At 41.5% G+C, this 26,933-nt stretch overlaps 1 protein-coding gene across 10 annotated transcripts in view; it reads left to right on the plus strand.

Moving 5' to 3' along the window:
- kiaa0586 (KIAA0586 ortholog) overlaps positions 1 to 26,933 on the plus strand; it is a 530,738-nt gene that overhangs the window by 31,788 nt on the left and 472,017 nt on the right. For all 10 annotated transcript variants that reach the window (XR_006312780.2, XM_043697765.2, XM_087989896.1 and 7 more), the window contains 2 exons: positions 11,085 to 11,265; positions 21,796 to 22,032. Coding sequence is in view for 9 of the 10 variants with exons in the window: in XM_043697765.2 (XP_043553700.2) it covers positions 11,085 to 11,265; positions 21,796 to 22,032 (418 nt within the window). In the remaining variant the exon portion in view is untranslated. The remainder of the gene's footprint in view (positions 1 to 11,084; positions 11,266 to 21,795; positions 22,033 to 26,933) is intronic.

Below are 26,933 nucleotides of genomic sequence, written 5' to 3' on the forward strand. Positions count from 1 at the left end.
CAAAATAGCCTGATTCCTAATTTGTTTTTCCAGTGCATTGCTCTAGAAATCCAGCTGGTGGACACTCCAGGAATTCACCTTCTATGGCTTATTGCTGATTAGGTCGACCAAGTCTGTTTGTAAATTTGAAATTACTTTATTATTGTTGCATTACCACATTACATGCGTCTGATTTCCTGAGTGATATTATGCCCAACATTGCCATTATTATTTTGTAGTTTATTGAACAATTCCCACCAATATTTGCTGACCCCTGCTGTTTCTTAACCCCACCCAAACTGATCGTATATCTTGATCATTTGATCCTCTTTCTTAACATGCTCATCTTGTCTCTGAAAAAGATGCTATTCATTTTCTTTTTCTTTTTCTTTTTGTCTATTCTTTTTAAATAATGAATGTTCTTGGATACACCATTTCCAATACTGGTCATACTTTAGTGGCAGTTCAATCATAAACAAGTACCTCAATTTGTGCCTTCAAATCATCAACCTTTATTGAAATGCTAAATGAATTTGGATGAAGTGCCTTTAATTCTGATTATTTTATTATTAATCTTAATTCTGATTTTATTTGAGGTTTGTTTTTGCACTGTCTATTTTCCAGTTTTGCTTATTACTTTTGTATTTCAGTTTTGCTTCTCTCCTGTGTGAGGTTCCTCTCTGGTTTCTATACCATTGTCAGGCTGGTTTAAACCCTCCTCAACAGCACGAGCAAATCTTCCTGCGAGGATTAGTCCAGGTCATATTAAGATGCAACAGTAGAAGGAACTTTCTTCTACTGTTTGCACTGTCCACTGCTTGATTTTTATTTTGATACAGATAAGCTGTCTTCTCTTTTCGTTTAATTTATTTATAAAGCGAAGGTATGGCAGGATGGATCAGCGAAACGTGTGCCTGTGGTGTGGGAAGTCATGATGTACCACGTGTCCTTGACAAACAAGCCTGTAAGAAGTGTTAGCAGCTTCACAACCTTGAGTTCCAAGTTTCCAAACTCGAGCAGGGGCTGGAGATACATCTTGTACAGGTCAAACCCAGAACTCGCTCCCGAGTCTCAGAAATCTAATGCCCTTCCTTGTCCTCCAGTTCTCTAGTCTCACATTCCATCAATTAAGTGTAATATTTCTGATGTTTCCTTGCAAATGGGACTTGGAATAATCCTGAGATCATTGCCTTTGAGGCTCTATTTTCTAACCTCCTCCCTAAAATCTGCTTTCAACTCCTAATACCTTTCCTACCTGAGGCCAGACCCCTCCAAAACATTTGAAAAAAGTGGTCCTGACCCTAAGTTTGCTAGTTGTCTTAAGCAACATAGACATTCCAGAAGGGATACAGTTGGTCAAATCACGTAGTTTTAAAGAAAACAGAATTTATATACAAGATTACCGAATGAAACACAAACAAAAGACAACAGAAAAATGAATAACTTAATCTATCTGACAACGCACCAGATCATCCCAACTTATTGCTGTTTCAAATATTTGCAACAATCCCCACCCCATTGCACAAAAGGTAAAATCAAACACAAGGTCTTACAGGAGATAAGTTTGAGGGAGAGTACCAGTCTGAACCTGCTTCTTTGGATCCAGCAGCTTCAGAACACTACTGTGCTAAAACCAAACCAAACCAGAGAAAAGCTGAGCTGAAAGAACTGGCCACTCCCCCTTCATTGTACAAGTGTTTCTTTTAAAAATACTTAGGCTTTTGCCCACAGTAACTGTTTGCTATAATCAAACTGGCTGTAAAACCATTGAACTTAGACATTTTGGGGGGGGGGGGGGGGGTGTCTTTTACGACCTCTCTTGGGGGGGGAAAAGAAACAATAACAACATAACCCTGTTAAAAGAGCAGCATCGTTCCACCTCCTCCCTTGAATAAGAAGCACTATCAATACCCAAAGATATTCATTTTAAAACCCATTAATCTTAAACTGTTAATACTCTACAACACACATATATGTTACATTGACTATAAACATGCAAACATGCACAACTATATTCTGTTTCAGGTCAGGCAGCATCCGAGCAGCAGGAGAATCAACGTTTCGGGCAAAAGCCCTTCATCGGGAATGTGGGTGGCTGAGAGATAAGGATAGGGGGATTCTGGGGGGGGCAGCTGGGAAGGTGATAGGTAGATGCAGGTGGGGATGTGATGGTGATCGGTTGGAGCGGAGGATGGAGTGGAACGGTTGGAAGGAAGATGGACAGGTAGGACAGTTCAAGAGGGCAGTGCTGAATTGCAGGGTTGGATCTGGAATCATATGGGGAGGGAGATGAGGAAACTGGTGAAATCGACGTTGATGCCGTGTGGTTGGAGGTTCTCAAGGCAAAAGATGAGGCATTCTTCCTCCAGGTGTCAGATGGTTAGGATGTGGCAGTGGTGGAGGCCCAGGACTTGAACATACAAGCACCTCATCTACTGTGTCCGTTGCTCTCGATGTGGTCTCCTCTACATTGGGGAGACAGGACGCCAACTTGCAGAATGTTTCAGAGAGCATCTCTGGGGGATACGCACCAAATAACCCCACTGCTCTGTGGCTAACCACTTCAACTTCCCCTCTCTCACCACTAAGGGCATGCAAGTCTTGAGCCTACTACACCACCAAATCTGAGCCACCCAATGCCTGCAGGAAGAATGCCTCCTCTTCCACGTTGGGATCCTCCAACCACATGGCATCAACGTCGATTTCACCAGTTTTCTCATCTCCCCTCCCCCACCTCTTCCCAGATCTGACCATAGAATTCTGTGTCCCTGTCTTGATCTGTCAAACTTCCTTCCCGTCTTATCCACTCCCCCTCCGCACCGACATATCACCATCAACCTCACCTGCATCCACATATTGCCTTCCCAGCTACCTTCCCCCCCCACCCCTCCAACCCAGTCTCCCAATCACTCAATTCTAGGAATTGTAGTACTGCTCTTTTTGTTGATGGCATGGGAAACTCTTGAATTTGCTTTTGCATTCCATGGGGCCATTTGTCCTTGTTCAATAACATGGCTCAGGAAGGTGATTTGGGCTTTGGCAAATTCACTTTTAGCCAGGTTTATCACCAAGCTTGCCTTCTGAAGTCGATCGAACAAGTCTGATAAATGTTGCAAACGTTCATTCCATGTGTGACTAAAAATCACCAGGTCATCCATGTATACGACACTGTTGGGTAATTTGGCAAGGACCTTATTGGTTAGTCTCTGAAATGTGGTTGGCACATTTTTCATACCAAATGGCCTGAATTTAAACTGATATAGTCCATTCGATGTTATGAAAGCTGAACTCGTCTTTGCTCTTTCTGACAAAGATACCAGCCAGTATCCTTTGAGCAAATCTAACTTAGAAATACAAGTTGCTTGTCCCACCTTGTCAACATAGTCTTCCAAACAAAGAATCAGATATGTATCAGCCTTTGTAACTGCATTGACTTTGTGATAGTCCACACACAATCGTTGGGTACCATCTGGCACTATTACTTTGGGTGAGCTCCAGTCACTGTAACTCACTTCGATTATGTCATCTTGGAGCATGCGTTTAATCTCCTTTTGAACCTGTGCAAACTTTAGAGGGTTATGTCCTTAAGGACGTTGCTTAATTGGAATAAAAACATGCATAATTACGTTTGTCCTTTCCTGTTTCTTTCCGCATATCTCCCCATGTGATAGTAATAACTCTTCCAGGTCATTTCAATTTTCATCTGGAAGGTAAGTCCATAATTTATACCAATTTTTGACAACTTCCTCATTGTCCAATTTAATTTGAGGAATGTTCAATTCAGAATCCTCTGAACTTGGTTCTTTCCTCTGTGTTGTAACCAATAACACATTCTTCTCTTGCTTTCCTTCCCTATCAAAATACCTTTTGAACATATTCTCATTACACACACTGTGAGATTTTTTTCTGTCTGGAGTCCTTTTCAAATAGTTCACCTCATGAATTTCCTTTTGACTTGATGAGGTCCAATAAACCTTGCTTTTAAAGGTTCACCAATCACTAGAAGTAACACTAGTACTTTATCCCCAATTGCAAAATTGTGAGTTTTTGATTTCCTGTCTGCTTACTGTTTCATTGTATGCTGTGATACTTTTAAATGCTGCCTAGCCAACTCCCCCACTCTACTTGTCATTCCCTAAAGTTTAACACATAATCCAACTATGTGGTCTCTGAATTCTGACTGACCAATTTGTTCTTAATCAATTTTAGCAGTCCTCTCACTTCATGCCCAAAACCTAATTCAAATGGACTGTATTTGGTCGATTGATTTGGTGCATCTCTGATCGCAAAAAGCACAAATGGAATATCTTATCCCAATCATCTGGATAGCCTTGACTGTAAGCCCTCAACATGGTTTTTAATGTCAGATGCCACCTTTCTAGCACTCCGTGCGACTCTGGATTTATATTTTTTTATTCTATAACTTCCTTGGATAATTTCAATGTGAAATATGACCCTCGATCTGATTGTATCTCTGTGGGTAGTCCATATTTAGTGAAAAATGTGAGTAACCCCTCAAATCCTTTTAGCTGTGATATTGCGTAATGGATTGGCTTCTGGAAATCTAGTAGACACATCCATTATTGATAACAAATACTGATTTCCACTTCTCGTTTTAGGTAGGAGTCCTACACAATCAATTAAGACTCTTGTAAAAGATTCCTCAAATGCAGGAATAGGTATTAAAGATGCAGGTTTTAATACTGCCTGGGGATTTCCAATTACCTGACATGTATGACATATCTGGCAAAATTCAACTCCATCCTTGTGCAGTCCAGGCCAGTAAAAATGTTTTTATATTTTAGCTTAAAATTTTCTCACTCTTAAATGATCTTCTCGTGGGAGCTCATGTGCCAGTCACAACACCTTCTTTCTATAACTCACTGACATTAGGACTTAATGAACTTCTGCCCATTTCTCATCTGCTTGAATACGTCTTGGTCTCCATTTCCTCATTAACACATCATTTTTCAGATAATACCATTTAGGGGTGCAATCTGATGCTTTTTCTGTGTATACCTTTTGAAACAATTGCTTTAAATTTTCATCTTTCTGCTGTAACTCAGTTAATTTATCTGAGCTAAAGATATCTGCAGTGTCATCTGTGTCTTTGTATCGACCATCTGATCAAACAAGGTATCTGCTAATTCCACTTCAACTTTCTTATCTGTACACTTTTGATCTCTCCTGCTCCAACTGGTGACTTTGTGACCTTTGTTACCACAGTCAGGAAAAATCCCAGGGTATGTGTCCTGCAATAGTTCAGTTGCCTGAGTTTCCACTGGCTTTTCAACCACAACAGGCAGCACTCGTAACAGGGAACCAGCTGTATCATTAGCAAGGACAAATTATATTCCTGGAGCTGAGAGTTTTTCCAGTACTCCGACCACGACTTTTCCACTCTTCATTGGGTACTCTAAACTTATTGAACACGTCTTGTCTCACCGTGAGTTCCCGTTACTCGTACCTTTTCTGGCAATAGTCCTTCAGAAGTACATATCTCCTCATGTTTCAACATCACATCGAGGGATCCTGCATCTCTTAATATTGTAACCTCTTGACCTGCTGCTCCTGGCCTATGTGAGTAAATCATACCTTCGCAGGTATTTGGCAGATAATCAGAAGATCTGGAGCTTCCTTCTTACCCAACCTCTGACCAGGTTATACTTCTGGTGCATTTCTACCCTCCACTGTGCTTTCTGTTACCACTCCAACAAAACTCACTGGCTCCCCAGTGCTTTTCTTAACCCACCAACACTGATTTCATATGGCTTACTTTATTGCGGTGAAAACACCAGAACTTTTTAACGTCTCTTTCCCCTTCAAGGGTTTCCTCTTTACCTTTTGGTAAGTTAGCCTTATGATCTTCACCAGGATTTATCTTTCCACACAGGGATTTCTCTTTCCCAACTTTCTATCTGTCATGGTTTGTAACTGATTTTGGAAGCCAAACTTTGTTTTTTGAACCAACCCATCATCATCAGCCATCTCAGCTGCTAATCTTGCTGTTTTGACTCTCTGCTCTTCTACATGGTTTTTCAGTGCTTCAGGATGTGATTCTTTGAATTTCTCCAGAATAATTGTATCTCTAAGAGCCTCATAGGTTTGCTCTATTTTTAATACCCTTATCCACGTATCAAAGTTACTTTGTTTGATCCTTTAAAACTCAACGTAGGTTTGATCAGGATCCCTCCTTAGATTCCTGAAACATTGTCTGTAGGCTTCTGGCACAAGCTCATATGCGCTTAAGATGGCTTTCTTCACCACCTCATATTCCCCAGATACCTCCTCTGATAGTCATGCAAATACCTCACAACTGTACCTACAAGTTTTTTGTTTGGATCAACAAAATCCACATGGGCACTGGCCACTGCTTTTGTTTAGCCACCTTTTCAAATGAGATGAAAAAGGCTTCCGTATCCTTCTCATCAAAATTAGGCAATGCTTGAATATATTTAAACGGTTTCTCACCAGGCCTTTGGCTACCATGGGTTAGCTCATCCTCACTCTGTCCCTCACTAAACTTACCTTCAGCCTTTATCTCCATCCTTTTAAGCTGACTTTCCTGTCTTAAGTGCCAATTAATGAGGTTTAAACTCCCTCTCTTCCCCCCCCCCTTTTCCCTCTCTTCCCCCCCCCTTTCCCTCTCTTTCCCCCCCCCCTTTCCCTCTCTTCCCCCCCCCCTTTTCCCTCTCTTCCCCCCCCCCCCCTTTTCCCTCTCTTCCCCCCCCCCTTTTCCCTCTCTTCCCCCCCTTTTCCCTCTCTTTTCCCCCCCTTTTCCCTCTCTTTTCCCCCCCTTTTCCCTCTCTTTCCCCCCCCTTTTCCCTCTCTTCCCCCCTTCCCTCTCTTCCCCCCCTTTTCCCTCTCTTCCCCCCCCTTTTCCCTCTCTTCCCCCCCTTTTCCCTCTCTTCCCCCCCTTTTCCCTCTCTTCCCCCCCCCTTTTCCCTCTCTTCCCCCTTTCCCTCTCTTTCCCCCCTCTTCCTCTCTCTTCTCCCCTTCCTCTCTCTTCCCCCCCCTTTCCTCTCTCTTCCCCCCCTTTCCTCTCTCTCTCTCTCTCTCCTCCCCCATTTCTTTCTTTTTCTCTCTCTCTCTGTCTTCCCCCGTCTCGCTCTCTCTCCCCCCACTCTCTCTCTCTCTCTCTCCCACTTCTCTGTATCTCTCTCTCTCCCCCCTCCCCTTTCCCTTTGTCTCTCTCTTCTCTTTCCTCTGCTTTGAATCGTAATTCAAACTGTTTGATTTCTGCTGCCCTTTCGTTGTCTTCTGCCTCTAATTCAAGTTGCTTCATTTTCAATTGAATTTTAGCCATCTCTAAAGACTACGGTGGTATTTAAATGCTGAGCTATTGCTGTAATTATCTCTCCTTTCCTCATGGAAGGAGGCTGCTCCAGCTCTAGCTTGTGTGCTAATTGCAGCAGCTTGGACTTAATCATCTTTTGCAAAACCCCAAAAGTCACTTCTTCCACTCCCAGACAACTCTTGATGACTGAAAGCCATTGCTATCCCAAGGACTGTTCAAACCAACTGAATTTAACTTGGGAACAAAATACACGCACACCCACCACTCTCTGTCTTCGAGTTCAACAACCTTAATTCTGAATTGGAACTTTAGAAGAAATCCCGGACATGTTCCCAATCTATTATGGACCAGGCCAGATCCCCTTCACATTTTAAGAAAGTGGCCCAGACCCTAACTTTGCTAGTTGTTTTAAGCAGATATACCACAGATATTCCAAAAGGGATGCAGTTGGTCAAACCACGTAGTTTTAAACAAAACAGAATTTATTTACAAGATTACTGAATGAAATACAATGGACGGCACGGTGGCATGGGTGGCATGGTGGCACAGTGGTTAGCACTGCTGCCTCACAGCGCCAGAGACCCGGGTTCAGTTCCCGCCTCACGTGACTCTCTGTGTGGAGTTTGCACATTCTCCCCGTGTCTGCGTGGGTTTCCTCCGGGTGCTCCGGTTTCCTCCCACAGTCCAAAGATGTGCAGGTCAGGTGAATTGGCCATGCTAAATTGCCCTTATTAGGTAAGGGGTACATGTAGGGATATGGGTGGGTTGCGCTTCGGCGGGGAGGAGTGGACTTGTTGGGCCGAAGGACCTGTTTCCACAATGTAAGTAATCTAGCAATCGAGCAAAAAGAGAATAGAAAAATGAATATCTTCACCTACCCGACAACCTACAGATCATCCCAACTTAATGATGCTGTTCCAAATACTTGCAACAATCCCCACAAACACCCTTTGCACAAAAGGTAAAATCAAACACAGGGTCTTACAGGAGAGATGTCAGAGAGAGAGAGGACCAGCCTGGACCTGCTTCTTTGGGTCCAGCAACTCCTTCAACTCTACTGTGCTCAAACTGAACCAAACCAGAGAAAAGCTGAGCCAGGAGAACTGGCCACTTTCCTTTCATTGTACGTGTTTTTTTTTTAAATGTGAAAGTCATCTGCCTGAGGCAGTATCTGTTAGCTATAGTCAAACTGGCCCTAAACCCCTTCAACTTCAACTTTTTGAAGTCTGTGTTTTTTACAACCTCGCTGAAAAAAATCAAGAACAACAATCCTGTTAAAGGAGCAGCTTCGTCACACTACCTAAGGCATTGATACTAATGTGGATCATTGACTGCCAGCTGTTCAACCTCCTCCAGAAGTATGCCATGTAGCCACTCCGTCACATACTTGACACTGGTATAATGGAGACAAAGTACTACCCAGGCATCATTTCCCTTGCCACTGAAACACCTTTCAATCCCCCTAACTAGTGAATACCCTATTACTTCTGTACTTCCAGTCTTCTCTTCACAACTATCCACTTGAATCACCTGTGGTGCCACAGATTTAACCTTTGCTGCATTCCGCTGAGAAGCCATTGCCCTCACTCGTATGCCATCACTCGTATGCAATACAAAAAACAGATTATCTCACGAGACTTACTCTAAGATCTTCTGCACCACCTACCTGGTTCTCTTATACTGCCTGAAGGTCATCGATTCTTTACTTGCCAACATAATACTGTGTCATCACCTGTCGAAACCTGCTTACTTTATCGTTCTCTACCTTGCATGCATATCTCCAGCCCCTGCCTGAGTTTGGAAACTTGGAGCTCAAGCTTGTGCAGCTGCTAAGACTTCCGACAGATGTGCTTGCCGAGGACATGAGGTATATCATGATTTCCCACTCTGCAGGCTATACATTCAGTTCAGCTGATCTTTGCTGCCATACCTTAGCTTCACAATGAATTAAATAAAAAGAGAAGACAGCTTATGTGCACCAAAGTAAATATCAAGCACCCCAGCGAGTACAGAAAGTAGAAGAAAGGAAGGCTGCTTTCTTTCCTTCAGTGAATTCCCCACTCACCAAGCTTGTATTTGCTCATTGTGCTTACAATCTGGACTTCATTTGCAAGCTTTTCCCGGACCTATAAACTTATGTTCTTTTGAAGCTGAAGCTACAGCAACCAGATTGGACTGGTTAGTGAACTATTTCATCAGCTGTTTTCTGGAAGAGTTTGTTAATGTTGCCTAAGACTGGAAGAAACTTGTGTTGGCTTGATTTACACCATAAATACCAGTTACATGTTAAGAGTCCTGAGGAAAAGTCATCTTGAACTTAAAATATGAATTGTTTGTCTTTCCACAGATACTATTAGACGAGCTGAGTTTCTTCAGCCGATTTTGTTTTTTCTTTATCTGCTCAAACTGCTTATTATCTACACTTCAACACACAACCCACCAGCCACAGCTAATGTCATCGCCACAGATAGCTACTGGGATCAAAGAACAATGCTTTTTGATTGATTGCTTCCCACTCCCAACTCATTTTCAATTTAGACCATAAGACATATGAGTGGAAGCAAGGCCATTTGGCCCATCGAGTCCACTCCCCCATTTAATCATGGCTGACGGGTGTTTAAATTCCACTTTCCAGCACTCTCCCTGTAACCCTTAAATCCTTGCGAGATCAAGAAGTTATCGATGTCTGCCTTGAAGACACCCAAAGTCCTGGCCTCCACTGCACTCATCGGCAATGAATTCCACAGGCCCACCACTGTCTGGCTGGGGAAAAGTCTCATTATTTCCATTCTAAATTGACCCCTCTAATTTTAAGGCTGTGCCCATGTGTCCTAGTATCTCCACGTAATGGAAACAACTTCCCAGTGTCCACCCTTTCTAAGCCATGCATTATCTTGTAAGTTTCTATTAGATTTCCCCTCAAACTTCTAAACTCCAATGTATACAAACCCAGGATCCTCAGCCATTCATCATATGTTAGTCCTACCATTCCAGGGATCATCTGTGTGAATCTGCAGTGCCAGTTTGCCCTTCTTGAGCTGTGGGGCTCAAAATTGGACACAGTACTCTAAATGGGGCTGAACCAGAGCTTCATAAAGTCTCAGAAGCACATCGCTGCTTTTATATTCCAACTGTCTTGAGATAAATGTGCTTGCCATTGTGCTCTCCTGCTACTTGCTATCTCTTTTGTGGATCCTCCTATGGCCCACTTCTAATCCTTGAGCCCTTACTTCCCACATTCACCCACTGGTCAGCTTCCCCTGAATGAAGTATGGTGGTAGGGGAGAATGATAAATTGAACAGGTAGGGGAGTGGTGAGATGCTGTGGGGAATGAGGCAGTGACGGGTGTTTAGGAGGGCAACAATTGTGGTGATGAGGGGCTGGGTGTGAAATAGAAAGTGGTGTGACAGATGAGGTGCTGAGCTGTGGCAGTAACAATGGGCACAAGCGTGTTGTCAGTTGTATGAACTTTCTGTTTCAGTGTGTGCAAGTGGTCAATGATGTCGGAGTGCTGACTTCTTGTTCTAGGCTGTTGTTAATTGGTAATAACTCTTGTGTATATAATGTGTGTTAATACGTTGCAGAAATATTCCCATTACATGACTGCATCTTTATTTCTGAATGTTAAAGATTTGTTGATGTGGTAGCAAAAATAGTGGACCGTAGCAATAGATTCAAGAGATTCTACCTTTTCGAGGTCACTTGGTTCGGTCTTGCCAGTAACATTATCCTGGAAACAGGCAAAAGCAAATTAGATACTTTCCTGGATTTTGTGTAATTCAAGCTTTATTTTTCCCCCCAATACAGTAAGGTGCGGAGAGGGCCAATAGGAAAGAAGGTCAAAGTACAGATTCTGCACAAATCTTCTGTCACAGACTTGGATTCTTTTACACGTGATGAGGAAGAGACTCAACACCATCTGAATTCTGTCACAACGACAGCAGCTGCCACTGCAGCAGCCATTGTTGCTACTGCACCTCTCCTTAAGGTTGGTGAAATCTGTGTGTCGTATTTTCAGCAATACATATAGCGTGGTCAGGAATTGCATATAGTTTGTCATTTTGCTAGGGATAAGTTTTCTGTAGCATATTGCCCATATGAACCGTGGTAGTTTTATGTGGAAGCAACTAACACTGAATAGTATTTGACAGTAATATTTTCATTAATGAAAAATACTACTTGTTAAATGGCCAAATATAGTCTTGATCGTGACCCAAACACAAGACGATTTAGCCATCCAGTCATTGTGGAATTTTCTTCAATATTGTCAGAATTGTTTGGCTGTCAATAATTCTGCAGAAGTTCAAATGATATCCTGTTCGTATACCATAACCATTCCATTTCTTTTCTGCTTCCTTTTGTTTATTAAGTAAGGGTTTATGGCATAACAGTGTTATATGTTAGCAATACATTGCATTATTAGTAAATGGTAGAATTTGATCCTTATCAATAATTCCAAATATGTTGAGTTAGACCAGAAGACTATAAGAAATAGGAACTGAAGTAGAACCATTCGACCCCTTGAGCCTGCTCCACCATTTAATAGCATCATGGCTGATCTGGCATTGCTCATGTCAATTTTCCTGCCCTTTCCCTGTAACCCTTGATTCCCCTATTGATCAACAATCTATCTATCTCGGCCTTAATATACACAAGATCTCTGTCCACACAGGAACTCATGATAACCAGTTCCAAAAATACTCAAACATCTGAGAGAAAAAATTCCTCTTCATCCCCTTATTTTATCCCTTTATTTTAAGTCTATGACCTCTGGTCCTAGACTCTCCCATGAAGGGAAGTATCCTCTCTGCATTTATCTTGTTAAGTCCCTTTAAGAATCCTGTATGTTTCAGTGAGATTACCACTTTATTCATCTAAACTCATGAGTTGAGTCCCAACCTGTTTAGTTTTTGCTCTTAAGTCAATCCCTCTGGGAGTCATGCTCATGAACCTTCTCTGAACTGCCTCCAGTGAAAATTGCTCTCAGTACTCCAGATGTGGTCTCACCAGCACCTTCCACAGTTGTAGTAAGATTTCCCTACTTTTCTATTCCAACCCCCTTGAAGTAAGGGCCAATATTTCACTAGCCTTCCTGATTACTTGATGCACCAGTGTGCGAGCTTTCTGTGCAAGTACCCCCAAATCTCTTTGCTTTGCAGCTTTTTGCATTTGTCCGCCATGTAAATTCTGTTCTTTTGTTCTTCTTTCCAAAATGAACAACTTCATATTTTCCCAGATTGTGCTCCATTTGGCAACTTTTTGCCCACTTACTTCACCTATCAGCATCTCTCTGTAAACTGTTTATATTCCTCTCGCAACCAACCTTTTCACAAATGTTTCCAAATTTGGCTACAGTGCATTCACTCTTTCCTCCCAACTTATTAATATATATTGTAAACAGTTATGGTCCCATTATAGATCCCTGTGAAATCCTACTGATCACAGTTCAGCCTGAAAAAGAACCCTTTATCTCCACTCGCCTTTTCCTACCCATGGGCCAATTCTTTATCCATGTCAATATTCTATTTCCAGCACTGTGGGCTTTTATGACTTAACCTTTTGTAAGGTATCTTGTCAAGCACCTTCTCAAAGTCTCTACTTGCCTGGATGATTGCAGCTCCAACAATATTCAAGAATCATGATAATCTCCAGTATAAAGCAGCTTACTTGTTTGGCACCACATTCACACACATCTGCTCCCTCCAACGACACTCAGCACCAGCAGCGTGCACCATCTCCAAGACACACTGCAGAAATTCACCAAAGATCCTTAGATACATCTTCTAAACCCATGACTAGTTCCATCTAGAAGGACAAGGGCAGCAGACATATTGGAGCATCACCACCAGCAAGGCACTCACCATCCTGACTTGGAAATATATCGCTGATGCTTCAGTGTCACTGGGTCAAAATCCTGGAATTTTCTCCCTGGCGGCATGGTCAGTCAATCTACAGCACATGGAGTGCAACAGTTCAAGAAGGCAGGTCACCTCCACCTTCTCAAGGGCATTTAGGGACAGGCATTAAAGCTATCAGTGCCAAAGGGCTTTAGCCCCATTAGTTTGTCTAACAACTTCTTTAATGATGGTACTTAATTCTCCCCTGTTTTCTTTAGTACGAATGGAATATTCAAAGTATCTGATGCCATAAAATGCTGATGCAAAATATCTGTTTAATTCCTGTTCCATTTCCTTCTTCCTCAAAGCTTGCTCCCCAGATTAATTTTCCAAGGGGTCTATTCTTCTTTGACCTTTCTCTTCCTTTTTTATATATTCAAAGAAGCTCTTATTGTCAGTTTTTGTCTTCCTCGCATTTGTTTCCCTTGACGTTTATTTTTTCTGTCTTTATCAACGTCTTGTCGTTCTGAATTTATCCCAGTCTTCCAGGCTATCACTGGCTTTAACCTCCTTGGATGCTTTCAGGATCCTAAGCTGCTGTTTGACATCGAGTGACTGTTCATACAGTATTTGTCAGTTCAATTGCAGATTAATTATTCAAATCATCAAACAATCTCAGGTGCTACAAGGTCCAAATGATAGACAGGAGGAAATACAAAATTACTCAACAAAGAAGCTTGATTTTGAGCAGTTTGTATACAACAGTTGGTTGTAAAATTAAATATGATCTGAAAGGTCATTACATCCCTACTTTTGATAGTGAACTCGAGAAGTGTGATGTTATATAATGGCTTTCTGCTTGGGTGTCTAAGTTCAGAAACAGTCATTTGGGAGGAGAGGTACGTTGCAGTTTTCTCCCATGGGCCTTCTCACCTCTTCTAATAACATCAACTGAAGTATAGATTTTTTTTCAGACATATAACTGATGGTTTTTTTCCTGTACTGCTCTTCTTTGTCCATTCGTATAGAACATGACTTAAATTAGGTTGTTTTGCTTTGGGAAATCATTGCCACAATGTTTGACTTTGTTTGTTCTTGTCACTAATAAAGCATGCATTTTCAAGAGCTGCTTTTGATTGTGACTTGGACTATGAGCTATTGTGATAGAACATAAGAAACAGGAGGAGAAATAAGATATCTGGTTCCTCAGGCCATGCTGTATCTCTGTGTGTTCCTAGCTGATCTGACTGGCTTTAGCTCTGCTTGCCTCTATAAACCTTGAGTACCTTGTCAATCAATAATCTGTCAACTTCATCCTTGAATATACTCAATGACTCAGCCTCCACTGCACTGAGTGGAAGACAATTCCAAACATGAAAGAGACACTCGTTTAAGAGCTATGTCTTAAATCAGAGATCCCTTATTTGGTACTGTTCTCTCTAATTCTAGGATCCCTCATGAGATGAATCCTCAACTGTGGCAAGCCCCCTCAGAATCTTGTGTTTCATTCTGATAACTTCTCATTTTGTGCAATGCAATGTATAGATCTAAACTGCTCAATTTTTCCTCATGAGGAAATCCACTTATGACAGACATTTGGCTAACTGGCATTTATTTTCTAGCTTTCCGAGTCCTTCCTTTCTTGAACAGAGGTGTTACATTTGTGGTTTTCTAAACTGATAGGACCTTGCTAGAATTTAAAGAATTTTGAAAGATTACAGTCAATGCATCTTCTATCTCTGCAACCGCTTCTTTTAAAGTGCGAGGATGCCCGCAATAAGCTCTCGGGGGCTTGTCAGTCTAGAGTGCTATTAGCTTTCCTAATACTTTTTTTCCAGTGATTACTATTTTAGATTCTTTCCTCTCTTTGCCTATTGATTGTCTTCTACTCTTGGATCCTTTTTGTGTTTTCATGTGTGTAGATTGATCCAAAATACTTGCTCAAAGCCTCTGCCATTTTCCCGTTCTCCATTATTAGGTTATCAATCTTCCCTGTAGCTTGAGTGACTATTTGTAGAAGCTTTAATTGCCTGTTTTTATATTTCTTGCTAGTTCTTTTCTTATTCTCCAATTTCTCCTTTTTTTTTTACAAAGTCATCCTTTACTCATTTCTAAAACTTACCCAATCTTCTGACCTACCACTAATTTTTGCAGCATTGTATGCCTTTTCTTTCAATTTGATGCCATTCTTTACTTGATTAATTAGCCACAGTTTGTGTATCCTTATGGTAAAGTCTCTTTTTCAATGGAGTATATCATTTTTGAGTATTCTGGTATATCTCCTTCATGTTTGCCGCTGGTACTCTTGCCGTTAGTTTTGTGTTTTAAACTTTTTACCACTTCACTTGAGCCAATTCCTCCTTCATTACCCTTGTTATTTAGAATCATAAAGTCATAGAGATATGCAGGAACAGACCCTTCAGTCCAACTCATCCATGCCGACCAGATATCTTGGATTAATCTAGTCCCATTTGCCAACATTTACCCATATCCCTCTAAACTCTTCCTATTCATATACCTGTCCAGATGCCTTTTAAATTTTCTAATTTTACCACTACAGTCTCCACTACTTCCTCTGGTAGCTCATTCCATACATTCACCACCCTCTGTGTGAAAAGATTGCCCTTTAGGTCCCTTTTAAATCTTTCTCCTCTCACCTTACACCTATGCCCTCTGCTTCTGGACTCCTCCACCCCGGGGAAAAGACCTTGTCTCTACACTATCCATGTCCCTTGTGATATTATAAACCTCTAAAAGATCAGCCCCTCAGCCTCTGATGCTCAAGGAAAAATAGCCCCAGCATATTCAGCCTCCCTTTGTAGCTCAAACCCTTTTAACTTTGGCAACATCCTTGTAAGTCTTTTCAAGTTTCACAATGTCCTTCTTTTACCGTGGAGACCAGGTTTGCATGCAGTTTTCCAAAAGTGCTCGAACTAACGTCCTGTACAGCCACAACATGACCACCCAACTCCCATATGCATTGACCAATAAAGGCAAGCACACCAAATGCCATCTTCACTATCCCATCTGCGTGTGACTCCAAGGACTCCTTTTGTTCAGCAACATTCCCTAGGACCTTGCCATTAAATGTATAAGTCCTGCCCTGATTTGCCTTACCAGAATGTAACATGTTAAATTTATCTGAATTAAACTCCATTTGCCACTCCTCGGCCCACTGGCCCATCTGATCAAGATCCTGTTGTACTCTGAGGTAACCTCCTTCGCTATCCACGACGTCTCCAGTTTTGATGTCTGCAAACTTGCTAACCATACCTCCTATGTTCATAGGAGAAAGTGAGGTCTGCAGATGCTGGAGATCAGAGCTGAAAATGTGTTGCTGGAAAAGCGCAGCAGGTCAGGCAGCATCCAGGGAACAGGAGAATCGACGTTTCGGGCATAAGCCCTTCTTCAGGAATCCTGAAGAAGGGCTTATGCCCAAACGTCGATTCTCCTGTTCCTGGATGCTGCCTGACCTGCTGCGCTTTTCCAGCAACACATCTTCAGCTCTGATCTCCAGCATCTGCAGACCTTACTTTCTCCTCAAAGATTTCAACTTACTGCGAATCCTCTTACAAGGATGCCTTCCTTGAAGAAGCTCTCTTCCTCCCTCTACAAAGATTTCAGTAAATCCCTCTCTCACTGCACCCCCCAGGTCATCTCCTCTGCACAGAAGCTCTTCAGCCACATTCTCAAACAGACTCGCTACCACAGCCATATCTCCTTCCTCAGCACCTGCCTACGGAACCGACGATTCCTGAAAAAGGGCTTATGCCCGAAACGTCGATTCTCCTGTTCCCTGGATGCTGCCTGACCTGCTGCGCTTTTCCAGCAACACATTTTCAGCTCCTATGTTCATATCAAAATCATTTATATAAATGACAAAAAGCAGTGGAGCCATCACTGATCCTTGTGGCACACCACTGATCACATGCCTCCAAGGCTGAAAAGCCTCTTGCCTTCTATCTCCGAGTCAGTATTGTATCCATATAGCTAGTTTTCCCTGTATTCCATTTGACCTAACCTTGCTAACCAGTCTACCATGATGAACCTTGTCAAGCACCGTACTGAAGTCCATATAGATCATGTCCACTGCTCTGACCTCCTCAATTCTCTTTGTTACTTGTTACCAAAAAACTCAATTAAATTAGTGCGATACAATTTCCCAAGCAGAAAGCTCAGTCCTTGCCTTTCTAAATACATGTAAATCCTGTTGCACAGGATTTCCTCGCTGGTCTATAGTTCCCTGGCTTTTCCTTACCACCTTTCTTAAATAGTGGCACCATGTTAGTCAACCTTCAGTCTTCCAACATCTCACCTGGGGTTATTAATGGTACAAACAGCTCAGCAAGGGGCCCAGCAATCACTTGCCTCACTTCCCACAGAGTTCTAGGGTACATCTATCAGGTCCCAGGGATTTATCTGCCTTTATGCATTTTAAGCCGTCCAGCACGTCGTCCTCTCTAATGTGGACATTTTTCAACATGTCGCTATTTATTTCCAAACGCGCTCCATCTTCCACAATAAACACTGATGCAAAATTTAGAATCTCCCCATCTCTTGCGATTCCAGCCAAAGCCATCTCATGTCCCCCTTTTGCCTTCCAATTTCCCTCTTAAGTATACTCCTATTGCCTTTATGCTCTTCTGAGGAATCATTCGATCTTTGCGGTCTATTCCTGATATGTTTCCTCCTTTTTCTTGACCATTTTAGTTTGAATATGTTAGTTTGAGGCACATTTCTCACTGTTGATCTGGATTATAAAATTTATTGTATTATGATGACACTTCCAAGAGTTTTCATTATTATGGGTCTTTAATGAGTCTGATTTTAATACACATTGCCAGGTTTAAACACTAACTAGTCCCTGTTATGTTCAAGAACATACTTTTCGAAGAAACTGTTCCACATCCATTGTATGAACTCATCGTCCAGGCTACATTGCCAATACAATTTATCCAAGTAATGTAAAGTGACCTATGGTTATTGCAGTACCTATTTTGATGAATACTTTGTGTAACTGCTGTTAGGGACCTATAATCCACTATTGCCATTTACTTAATTTCTTTGTCATTTATTATTTCCACCCAAATTGATTCCCATCTTCAGCTTATGAAACAGCATCCTTTATCAATATTGTACTGATCTCATCCTCGATTAACAGAACTACTTAAATTCCATGAGCTTTCTTACCATCCTCTGTTGTGTCAAGCATCCTTGAATATTCATGTGTCAACCTGAGTCAGTTTGAAACCATGTCTCTGTAATAGCTGTCCTATGTTCGAGTCCTGTTACGCGCTATTAACATTTAAAGAAAAATCTGAAGATGTTATTATTAACTGACAGATTTCATGCTTTAAAACAAAACAAACTGTATTGTACATAAGAGAAGTTAAACAAAGTGAACACCACTGAATTAACACTGTAGCTTTTAATAACTTGTGTTATAAACTCAATTCTACTTGTTATTTACCCCGAAGTATTCACTTATGTTTTGAAATCTTGAAATTTCTGTAGTTTCTTTTAAGGACCAGCCCAAAAATATATTGCAGTTGTCTGGAATTTACTTGTTGTCTTCAGCATGCCACCTTTCTCATAGTACGCAATGTGTGAGGATCCATCCTTTGGCTAAACGATCCTCTTGATAGACCTCAGAATTGTGGATTAGTCAGCTCTTTGTCATAACGTTTTAGGTATGCATAGACTGCTTTTTCTTGTCTGTCCCCACAGCCTCCATGCAGTCCTTTACATGCTCACGATTTTAGCTGATTGATTAATGCCACATGACTGTGACAACTACTACAGATTATTTCCTACATCTTCAAATGAGCAAATATTTCAGCTTCTTTACTTGTCATGAATTTCAAACTGAGCTCATCACACACATTTGATGTTATGTTTGTGTTTTCTCTGCTTACTTGACAAACATTAAAATTAATTTCCTTTGGCTCTCCCCAATCAGTAAATCTATCAAAAAGCCTGCTTGAAACCAAATCTGTAACTACCTCTATCTGACCCCACACTGAACCGCTTGCCTCTGTCAGCAAACCAATAGAGATAAATTAAATAGCAGAGCCTTCTAACATAAAGTTCCATCTTGAATTGCTATCTCCAATAGCATCACTTACATGTCTTAAGCATCAATGTAAATTAATTATTTTAAATTCAACACAACTCTTTGATTCTGTAACTCATATGAATAACTTCCGTTTTTAATCAATGTAATTGGCCTTTTTTCCCAAACTTGTTTGTTCAGTTCCAAGGTTAACGATGGATCATTCATTATTTTTATCACTCTCAACTCTGACTATACAAAATAAACACAAGGCCATCTATAAATATTACAAACCCAAACTTTAAATTAGAGTTATATTTGTATTCTAGTTGTTTTTACTACTTTCTCCACTAGATGACCCCATTTTCTACACTTAAGACTATAATTCCTGTTAGTTGTCATGAAACACATGAAATAATATGTAGCACATATTATGCTCATTTATATTTGTGCTATTAGTCATTCATTTCATGAGTGTTGAGAGTATTTTAGGAGCAAAAGAGAAGCCTTTAGTTCTGATGCTATATTGTCAAATGTTTTGGCCTTTTGAATCCAATGCACTAATTTCTTCAGTCTGCCCCTTCCTGATACACTCTGGCTATTATTAGATGTATCATTTCTCTGCAGTACTGCCTTGTCCTTTGCCTTGAACTTTGCAAGTCTCCCCTCATGTGAATCCTAATCACTCACCCCTACCATTCAGCTGAAAGCCCTCAACAACTCTTGTACAATTTCCCAAGTGCGTTTCACGTGAAAGCTGTCGGAGTGGCGCAGCTCCCTCTTAAAACTGTACTGGTATCAGCGCTGCAAAGAAATGAAACACATTTTTCCAGTGCCAATCTTTGAACCAGATATTCAACTCTCTGATCTCAGTTACCCTCTGCCAATTTTTTTTTATTGTTCTGATAATATTCTGTAAATTATTACCTTTGTGGCTTTGCTTTCCAATTTGGCACCAAGCTGCTTATAGTTCCTTCACCTCTTTCTTAGTCCTACTTATGGACCACAGAAACTGAACCCTTCTCCTCTGCAAGTTCTTATTTGACCTCGAGGCAATGTCCTTAATCCGAGCACTAGGCAGGCCATAGAACCTTTGCAACTGATGTCCTTGGCAGCAGAAAATCATATCTATTTCCCTAACTATCGATATTACATTTTTAGATTTTAGATTTTCTTGTCACGTACTCAAGTATAGGAGTGCAGGAAAAATTATATAATGTCACCACACATGGTGCCATCTTAGGTACCAAGGTACTGAGGAACAAAAAACATACTTAGGTATGAATTAGTAAGAGAGACGAGAGTTAAAAGTTAAGCATTACTTCATAGAGTAGTGAAGAACTAAAGAAATTGATACTAGTTTACATTAAAGTCTTTCCTAATTTAAACTAGAGGAGAAAGTGAGGTCTGCAGATGCTGGAGATCAAAGTTGAAACTTTATTGCTGGAACAGCACAGCAGGTCAGGCAGCATCCAGGGAACAGGAGATTCGACGTTTCGGGCACAGGCCCTTCTTCAGGAATTCCTTTATTTTCCGAGTATGAACTATGAAATGTAACGTATTACCTATTTCTTTTTTTTTCACTATGCTATGAAGTAATGCTTAATTACTTTACAGTCACTATGAAGTTACTATCCAGTCCAAAAACAACACTCCGTCTCCCGCTGTTAAACCAATTTTGTATCCAGTTGTCAGGCTTACCAAATCCCATCTGATCTAACTTTACTGATTAGTCAATTATACAGAACCTTGTCCAAGTCTTGAATAAAGTCCAAGTAAACAATGTTTACCACTCTGCCTTCAATCTTCTTGATTCTTCGGAGGGTTGGTGTGGACTTGTTGGGCCGAAGGACCTGTTTCCACACTGTAGGGAATCTAATCTAATCTAATTACTTCCTCAAAAAAACTCAATCAAGTTTGTGGTACATGATTTCCCTTGCACAAAATCATGGTGACTATCCCTAACCATTCCTTGCCTCTCCAAATGCATATAAATCTTATCTTTCAGAATACCCTCCAATAACTTATCCAACATCGCAGTCAGACTCAAGGGTCCATAGATCCCAGGTTTCTCCTTACATCCCTTCCTAAAGAACGGCTCAACCCTTAGCCACCTCTCCAGTCATCTGGCACCTCACCCTTATTTATAAAGCGTACAAATATTTCTGCAAGGACCCCCACAATTTCCTCTCTAATTTCCTACAACGTCCCAGGATACACTAAATCATGTCTTGGAGATTTATCCACCTTTATATTTTCTAAGGCATCCAGCACTTTCTCTTCTATAATGTGAACTGTTTTCAAATTCTTGCATTCTTGAGCCTCCATTTCTTTCTTCACAGTTAAAACTGCTTGAAATATTCATTTAATATATCTCCCAGCTCCTGCGGTTCAATGCAAAGTTGACCTTGTTTATCTTTAAGGGGCCCTACTGTCTCTTGAGTTGCGCTCTCTTGCTCTGAATGTACTGTATAATCTCTTTGGATCATCCTTCCCCTTAACCTTAATTCTTCGCCCTTCCAGCCTCCATGTCCATCTTGCACCGAAATTGTGTTTTATCAAAAAAAAATTGACATTTTTGATGCAAATTTGTTTTACAGTTTGTTTGTTTGTATTTTGTTACATTTAGGCTCAGAGTGACCTTGATGTTAAACTTTCTACTGTGGCTGATTTGGGGACTAAACTCCAGGAAATGGATCAGCAGATGAAGCAAGTTGTAGAGCAGCAAGCAAAGGTTCGGGCTCAGGATTCAGGCTCTAAGGAACCACAAGAAAGAGTCCGAGAACTGGAGACACAGTTGAATACACTCTTGAATCAACGACTCTGCCATTTGGAGAAATTTCAAGAACAGCAACTTGAACTTCAGGTATACCTCCATGCCAATTGAGAAAAGAAGTTTAAATTATTTTAGATTAGTTTAATTTTTATGTGCTCACGCATAATATCACAGTTCATATTATTATTAGACAGGTCCGTTTCCAGACTGAAAACTGGTTTGATAGATCATATTTTAATTATTTTTGGTTTTTACGAGGTGATTCCCCCAGTGAAAACTCAGCATTTAATGTTACAAATTTTAACAATAAAATGAAAGTGTTTTATGTAAAATTAATTAAGATAAACTAAAATAAATCAAAGTATTTACATGCAACACTTATTTGAAGAATTTTAAACACCTGATATAATACAAACCTAAATAGACTTGTTAATAGCACTTGCACTAATGAACGGTCCCATCTATTTCACATCTGTAGGGCTTAATTTAACTGTAGCTTCAATGCCCTGTTTAGAGAATCTGATACCCTCTTCCTGGTGCCTCCACACAACTGACCTTAGACATTCTCAGTTTCAAACATTCCTTCAGAATTTTAATCAAACACTTCTTGACTGCAACTTTCAAAGTTATCTTTTTATCCTGGAAACTGACCCTTCGGTCAAACTTGTCCACGCCGACCAGATATCCCAACCCAATCTCGTCCCACCTGCCAGCACCTGGCCCATATCCCTCCAAACGCTTCCTATCCATATACCCATTCAGATGCAGTTTAAACATTGCAATTGTACCAGCCTCCACCACTTCCTCTGGCAGCTCATTCCATACATGTACCACCCTCTGAGTGAAAACGTTGCCCGTTAAGTCTCTTTTATATCTTTCCCCTCTCACCCGAAACCTATGCCCTCTAGTTCTGGATTCTCCCACACCAGGGAAAAGGCATTGTCTAGATTTCAGATTACGAGAGTCCAGCCACCCCAGTGAAAAGATTTTGTCTATTTATCCTATCCATGCCTCTCATGATTTTATAAGGTCACCCCTCAGCCTCTGACACTCCAGGAAAAACAGCCCTAGCCTGGATTAGATTAGATTCCCTACAGTGTGGAAACTGGCCCTTCGGCGCAACAATCCACAGTGACCCTCCGAAGAGCAAACCACCCAAACCCATTTCCCTCTGACTAATGCACCTAACACTATGGGCAATTTAGCATGGCCAATTCACCTGATCTGCACATCTTTGGACTGTGGGAGGAAACTGGAGCACCCGGAGAAAACCCGCGCAGACACAGTGAGAATATGAAAACTCCACACAGACAGTTGCCCGAGGCTGGAATCGAACCTGGGTCCCTGGTGCTGTGAGATAGCAGTGCTAACCACTGAGCCTATTCAATCTCTCGCTATTGCTCAAATCCTCCAACCCTGGCAACATCTTTGTAAATCTTTTCTGAACCCTTTCAAGTTTCACAACATCTTTCCGTTAGGAAGGAGACCAGATTTGCATGCAATATTTTAACACTGGCCGAACCAATGTTCTGCAGCTGCAACATGACTTCCCAACTCCTGTACTCAATACTCTGACCAATATCCTGTCTGCCCGTGACTCCACTTTCAAGGAGCTATGAACCTGTAGTCCAAGGTCTCTCTGTTCAGCAACACTCCCTACGACCTTACCATTACCTACTAAGATTTGCTTTCCCAAAATGCAGCACCTCACATTTATCTCAATTAAACTTCATCTGCCATTTCTCAGCCCAGTGGCCCATCTGATCAAGATCCCCGTTGTAATCTGAGGTTACCTTCTTTACTGTCCACTACACTTCCAATTTTGGTGTCATCAGCAAACTTAATAACTACACCTCTTATGCTCACATCCAAATCATTTATATGAATGATGAAAAGTAGTGACCCAGCACCGATCTTTGCGGCACTCCACTGGTCACAGGCCTCCAGTCTGAAAAAAACCCCTCTTTCACCACCCTCTGTCTTCTACCTTTTGAGCCAGTTCTGTATCCAAATGGTGGGTTCTCCCTGTATTCTTGAGATCTAACCTTGCTAACCACTCTCCTATGGGGAACCTTGTTGAACGTCCTACTGAAGTCCATATAGGTCACATCTACCTCTCTGCCCTCATCAATCCTGTTTGTTACTTCTTCAAAAAACTGAATCAAGTTTGTGAGACATTATTTTCCACGCACAAAGCCATGTTGACTATCCGTAATCAGTCCTTGCCTTTCCAAATGCATGTACATCCTGTCCCTCAGGATTCCCTCCAACAACTTGCCCACCACCGAGGTCAGGCTCAATGGTCTATAGTTCCCTGGCTTGTCCTTACCACCCTTCTTAAACAGTAGCACTACGTTATTCAACCTCCAGTTTTCTGGCACCTCACCTGTGACTATAGATGATACAAATATCTCAGTAAAAGTCCCAGCAATCACTTCCCTAGCTTCCCACAAAGGTCCAGCGTACACCTGATTAGGTCTTGGGGATTTAATCACTTTTATGTGTTAAAAACATCTAGCACTTCCTCCTCTGTAATATGTACATTTTTTCAAGATGTCACCATCTATTTCCCTACATTCTATACCTGCCATGTCCTTTTCCCCAGACTATGGAAAAGTCTGTTAAAGTGGGTGATATCATTTCCGGTTCTTTGTCTCAGAGGTTGGTAAATGGGGTTCAAACCGATGTTTATCGATGGAGTTTTTGTTTGAATGCCATTCCTCTAGGAATTCCCGTGCGTGTTTCTGTTTTCCTGTCCTTGGATGGATGTGTTGTCTCCGTCAAAGTGGTTCCTTCCTCGTCTGTATGTAAGAATACCAGTGATAGTTAGTCATGTCTTTTGGTGGCTCGTTTTCTGCCTGTCAGTCCAATGTCCACTATCACTAGTATCCATGCATACAGACTAAGCAGGACAACACATCCATCCTAGGACAGGCTAACCAGAGACACGCACAGGAATTCCTAGAGGTCTGGCTTTCCATCAATGAACACATCAATTTGGACCCCATTTACCAACCTCTGAAAAAAAGAACCGCACTTTAACAGACCAAGACAGACAAATAGTAAGCGGGAAAGAACACCAGCGCTTAACTGGAGGCTCAATGATGATGTTACCTAGCATGGTGACAAAACATTTGAAAAGAAACCTTCCATCGCAGTGAGCAAACTTACAACCTGATCCACAAATCTTCTCAAAAATCACAAACACATTCAGTAGTGTTTACCATTGCTGAATCCTCACTGTCAACATACTTGGGGTTATCATCGACCAGAAACTCATATAAATACCAGGTCGACAACAGCAACTCAGTGGTTAGGAATACCACAGTGAATAGCTCCCATCTAACTCCCCAGAGTCTTTCAAGCACAAGTCAATATTGTGCTGAAATACTCCCCACCTGCCTGGATTGGTATAGCTCCAACAACACTCAAGAAGCTTGACACCGTCCAGGACAAAGCCTGCTTGATTGGTACCATGTTGTATATTTTGTTTAAACCCGAAGCAGTAAGTACAGTACATATTCACCGGAAAGACACTGGACTTGAATAAGGCAGAAGCTTGCTTTCAGAGAGCACTTTCTGTGAGTGAAATTTCCCAAGTTTCTTTGCATCCTACGTGTATAAAGTGTATAGCCATTGTGGTAGAAAATACAGCAGTCTATTTATGCAAGACAAGGCAATAGCAGTGCAATAATAACCAGGTTATTTGGTTTTCTAATTAATATTGGTTGAGTGATAAGTACTATCCAGGACTTTGCAGAGCAAAACCCCTGCTGTTCTGAATGGTGCCATAGGATCTTTAATACAAACTTGTTAAAAGGAGCCTTGCTTTAAGATCTCATCTAAAAACTGCAGCATTCCCTCAGTGCCCTACTGGATGTCAGTTTAATTTTTGTGCTCACATCTGTGAAGCGAGTAATGGAATAGGTTTGAGGATTGCATGCTGTATTCTCCTGTAATCTGATTTAACAGCTTGAACACCATCAGGATGGGCCACTGGGAGGTAAAATCGTCATTTTGAGCATTATTCCAACTCCTGACATAACCGCCGTTATTTTGGTGCTTTCACATGGTTTGGAAAGGCATCCAAGTGTTGTAGGCAGGAACCTGCATGGAATGTATTAACCCAAGGCGAGAAAGGCCATAAGATGTAGGAGCAGCTGTAGGCCATTCAGCCCACAGAGTTTAGGGTATGGGTTTGCTTGCTGAGCTGTAGGTTTGATATCCAGACGTTTCATTACCTGGCTAGGTAACATCATCAGTGGCGACCTCCAAGTGAAGCAAAGCTGTTGTCTCCTGCTTTCTATTTATATGTTTGTCCTGGATGGGGTTCCTGGGGTTTGTGGTGATGTCATTTCCTGTTCATTTTCTGAGGGGTTGATAGATGGCATCTAGATCTATGTGTTTGTTTATGGAGTTGTGGTTGGAGTGCCAGGCCTCGAGGAATTCTCTGACATGTCTTTGCTTAGCCAGGATAGATGTGTTGTCCCAGTCGAAAAGGTGGTTTTTTTCCTCAGTGTGTAGGGCTACGAGGGAAAGAGGGTCGTGTCTTTTTGTGGCTAGCTGGTGTTTGTGTATCCTGGTGGCTAACTTTCTTCCTGTTTGTCCAACAGTGTTTGTGGCAGTCCTTGCATGGAATTTTGTAGATGACGTTGGTTTTGTCCATGGGTTGTACTGGGTCTTTAAGTTTGTTAGCTTTTGTTTGAGAGTGTTGGTGGGTTTGTGTGCTACTAGGATTCAGAGGGGTCTTGCTAGTCTGGCTGTCACTTCTGAAACTTCTTTGATGTGTGGTAAGGTGGTTAGGGTTTCTGGCCGTGTTTGGTCTGCTTGTCGTGGTTTGTTCTTGAGGAATCTGCGCACTGTGTTATTTGAGTATCCGTTCTTCTTGAATACGTTGTATAGGTGGTTCTCCTCTGTTTTCCGAAGTTAGCTACAAACCTTGCAAAAACCTATGGGCGCAACACGCTACAACTTGCCCGAAGATGGGAAAG

Source organism: Chiloscyllium plagiosum, unplaced genomic scaffold (genome assembly GCF_037043375.1).
Source record: "Chiloscyllium plagiosum isolate Xiang-an unplaced genomic scaffold, Cpla_swu_hap1 HiC_scaffold_8, whole genome shotgun sequence".
Taxonomy (NCBI): domain Eukaryota; kingdom Metazoa; phylum Chordata; class Chondrichthyes; order Orectolobiformes; family Hemiscylliidae; genus Chiloscyllium; species Chiloscyllium plagiosum.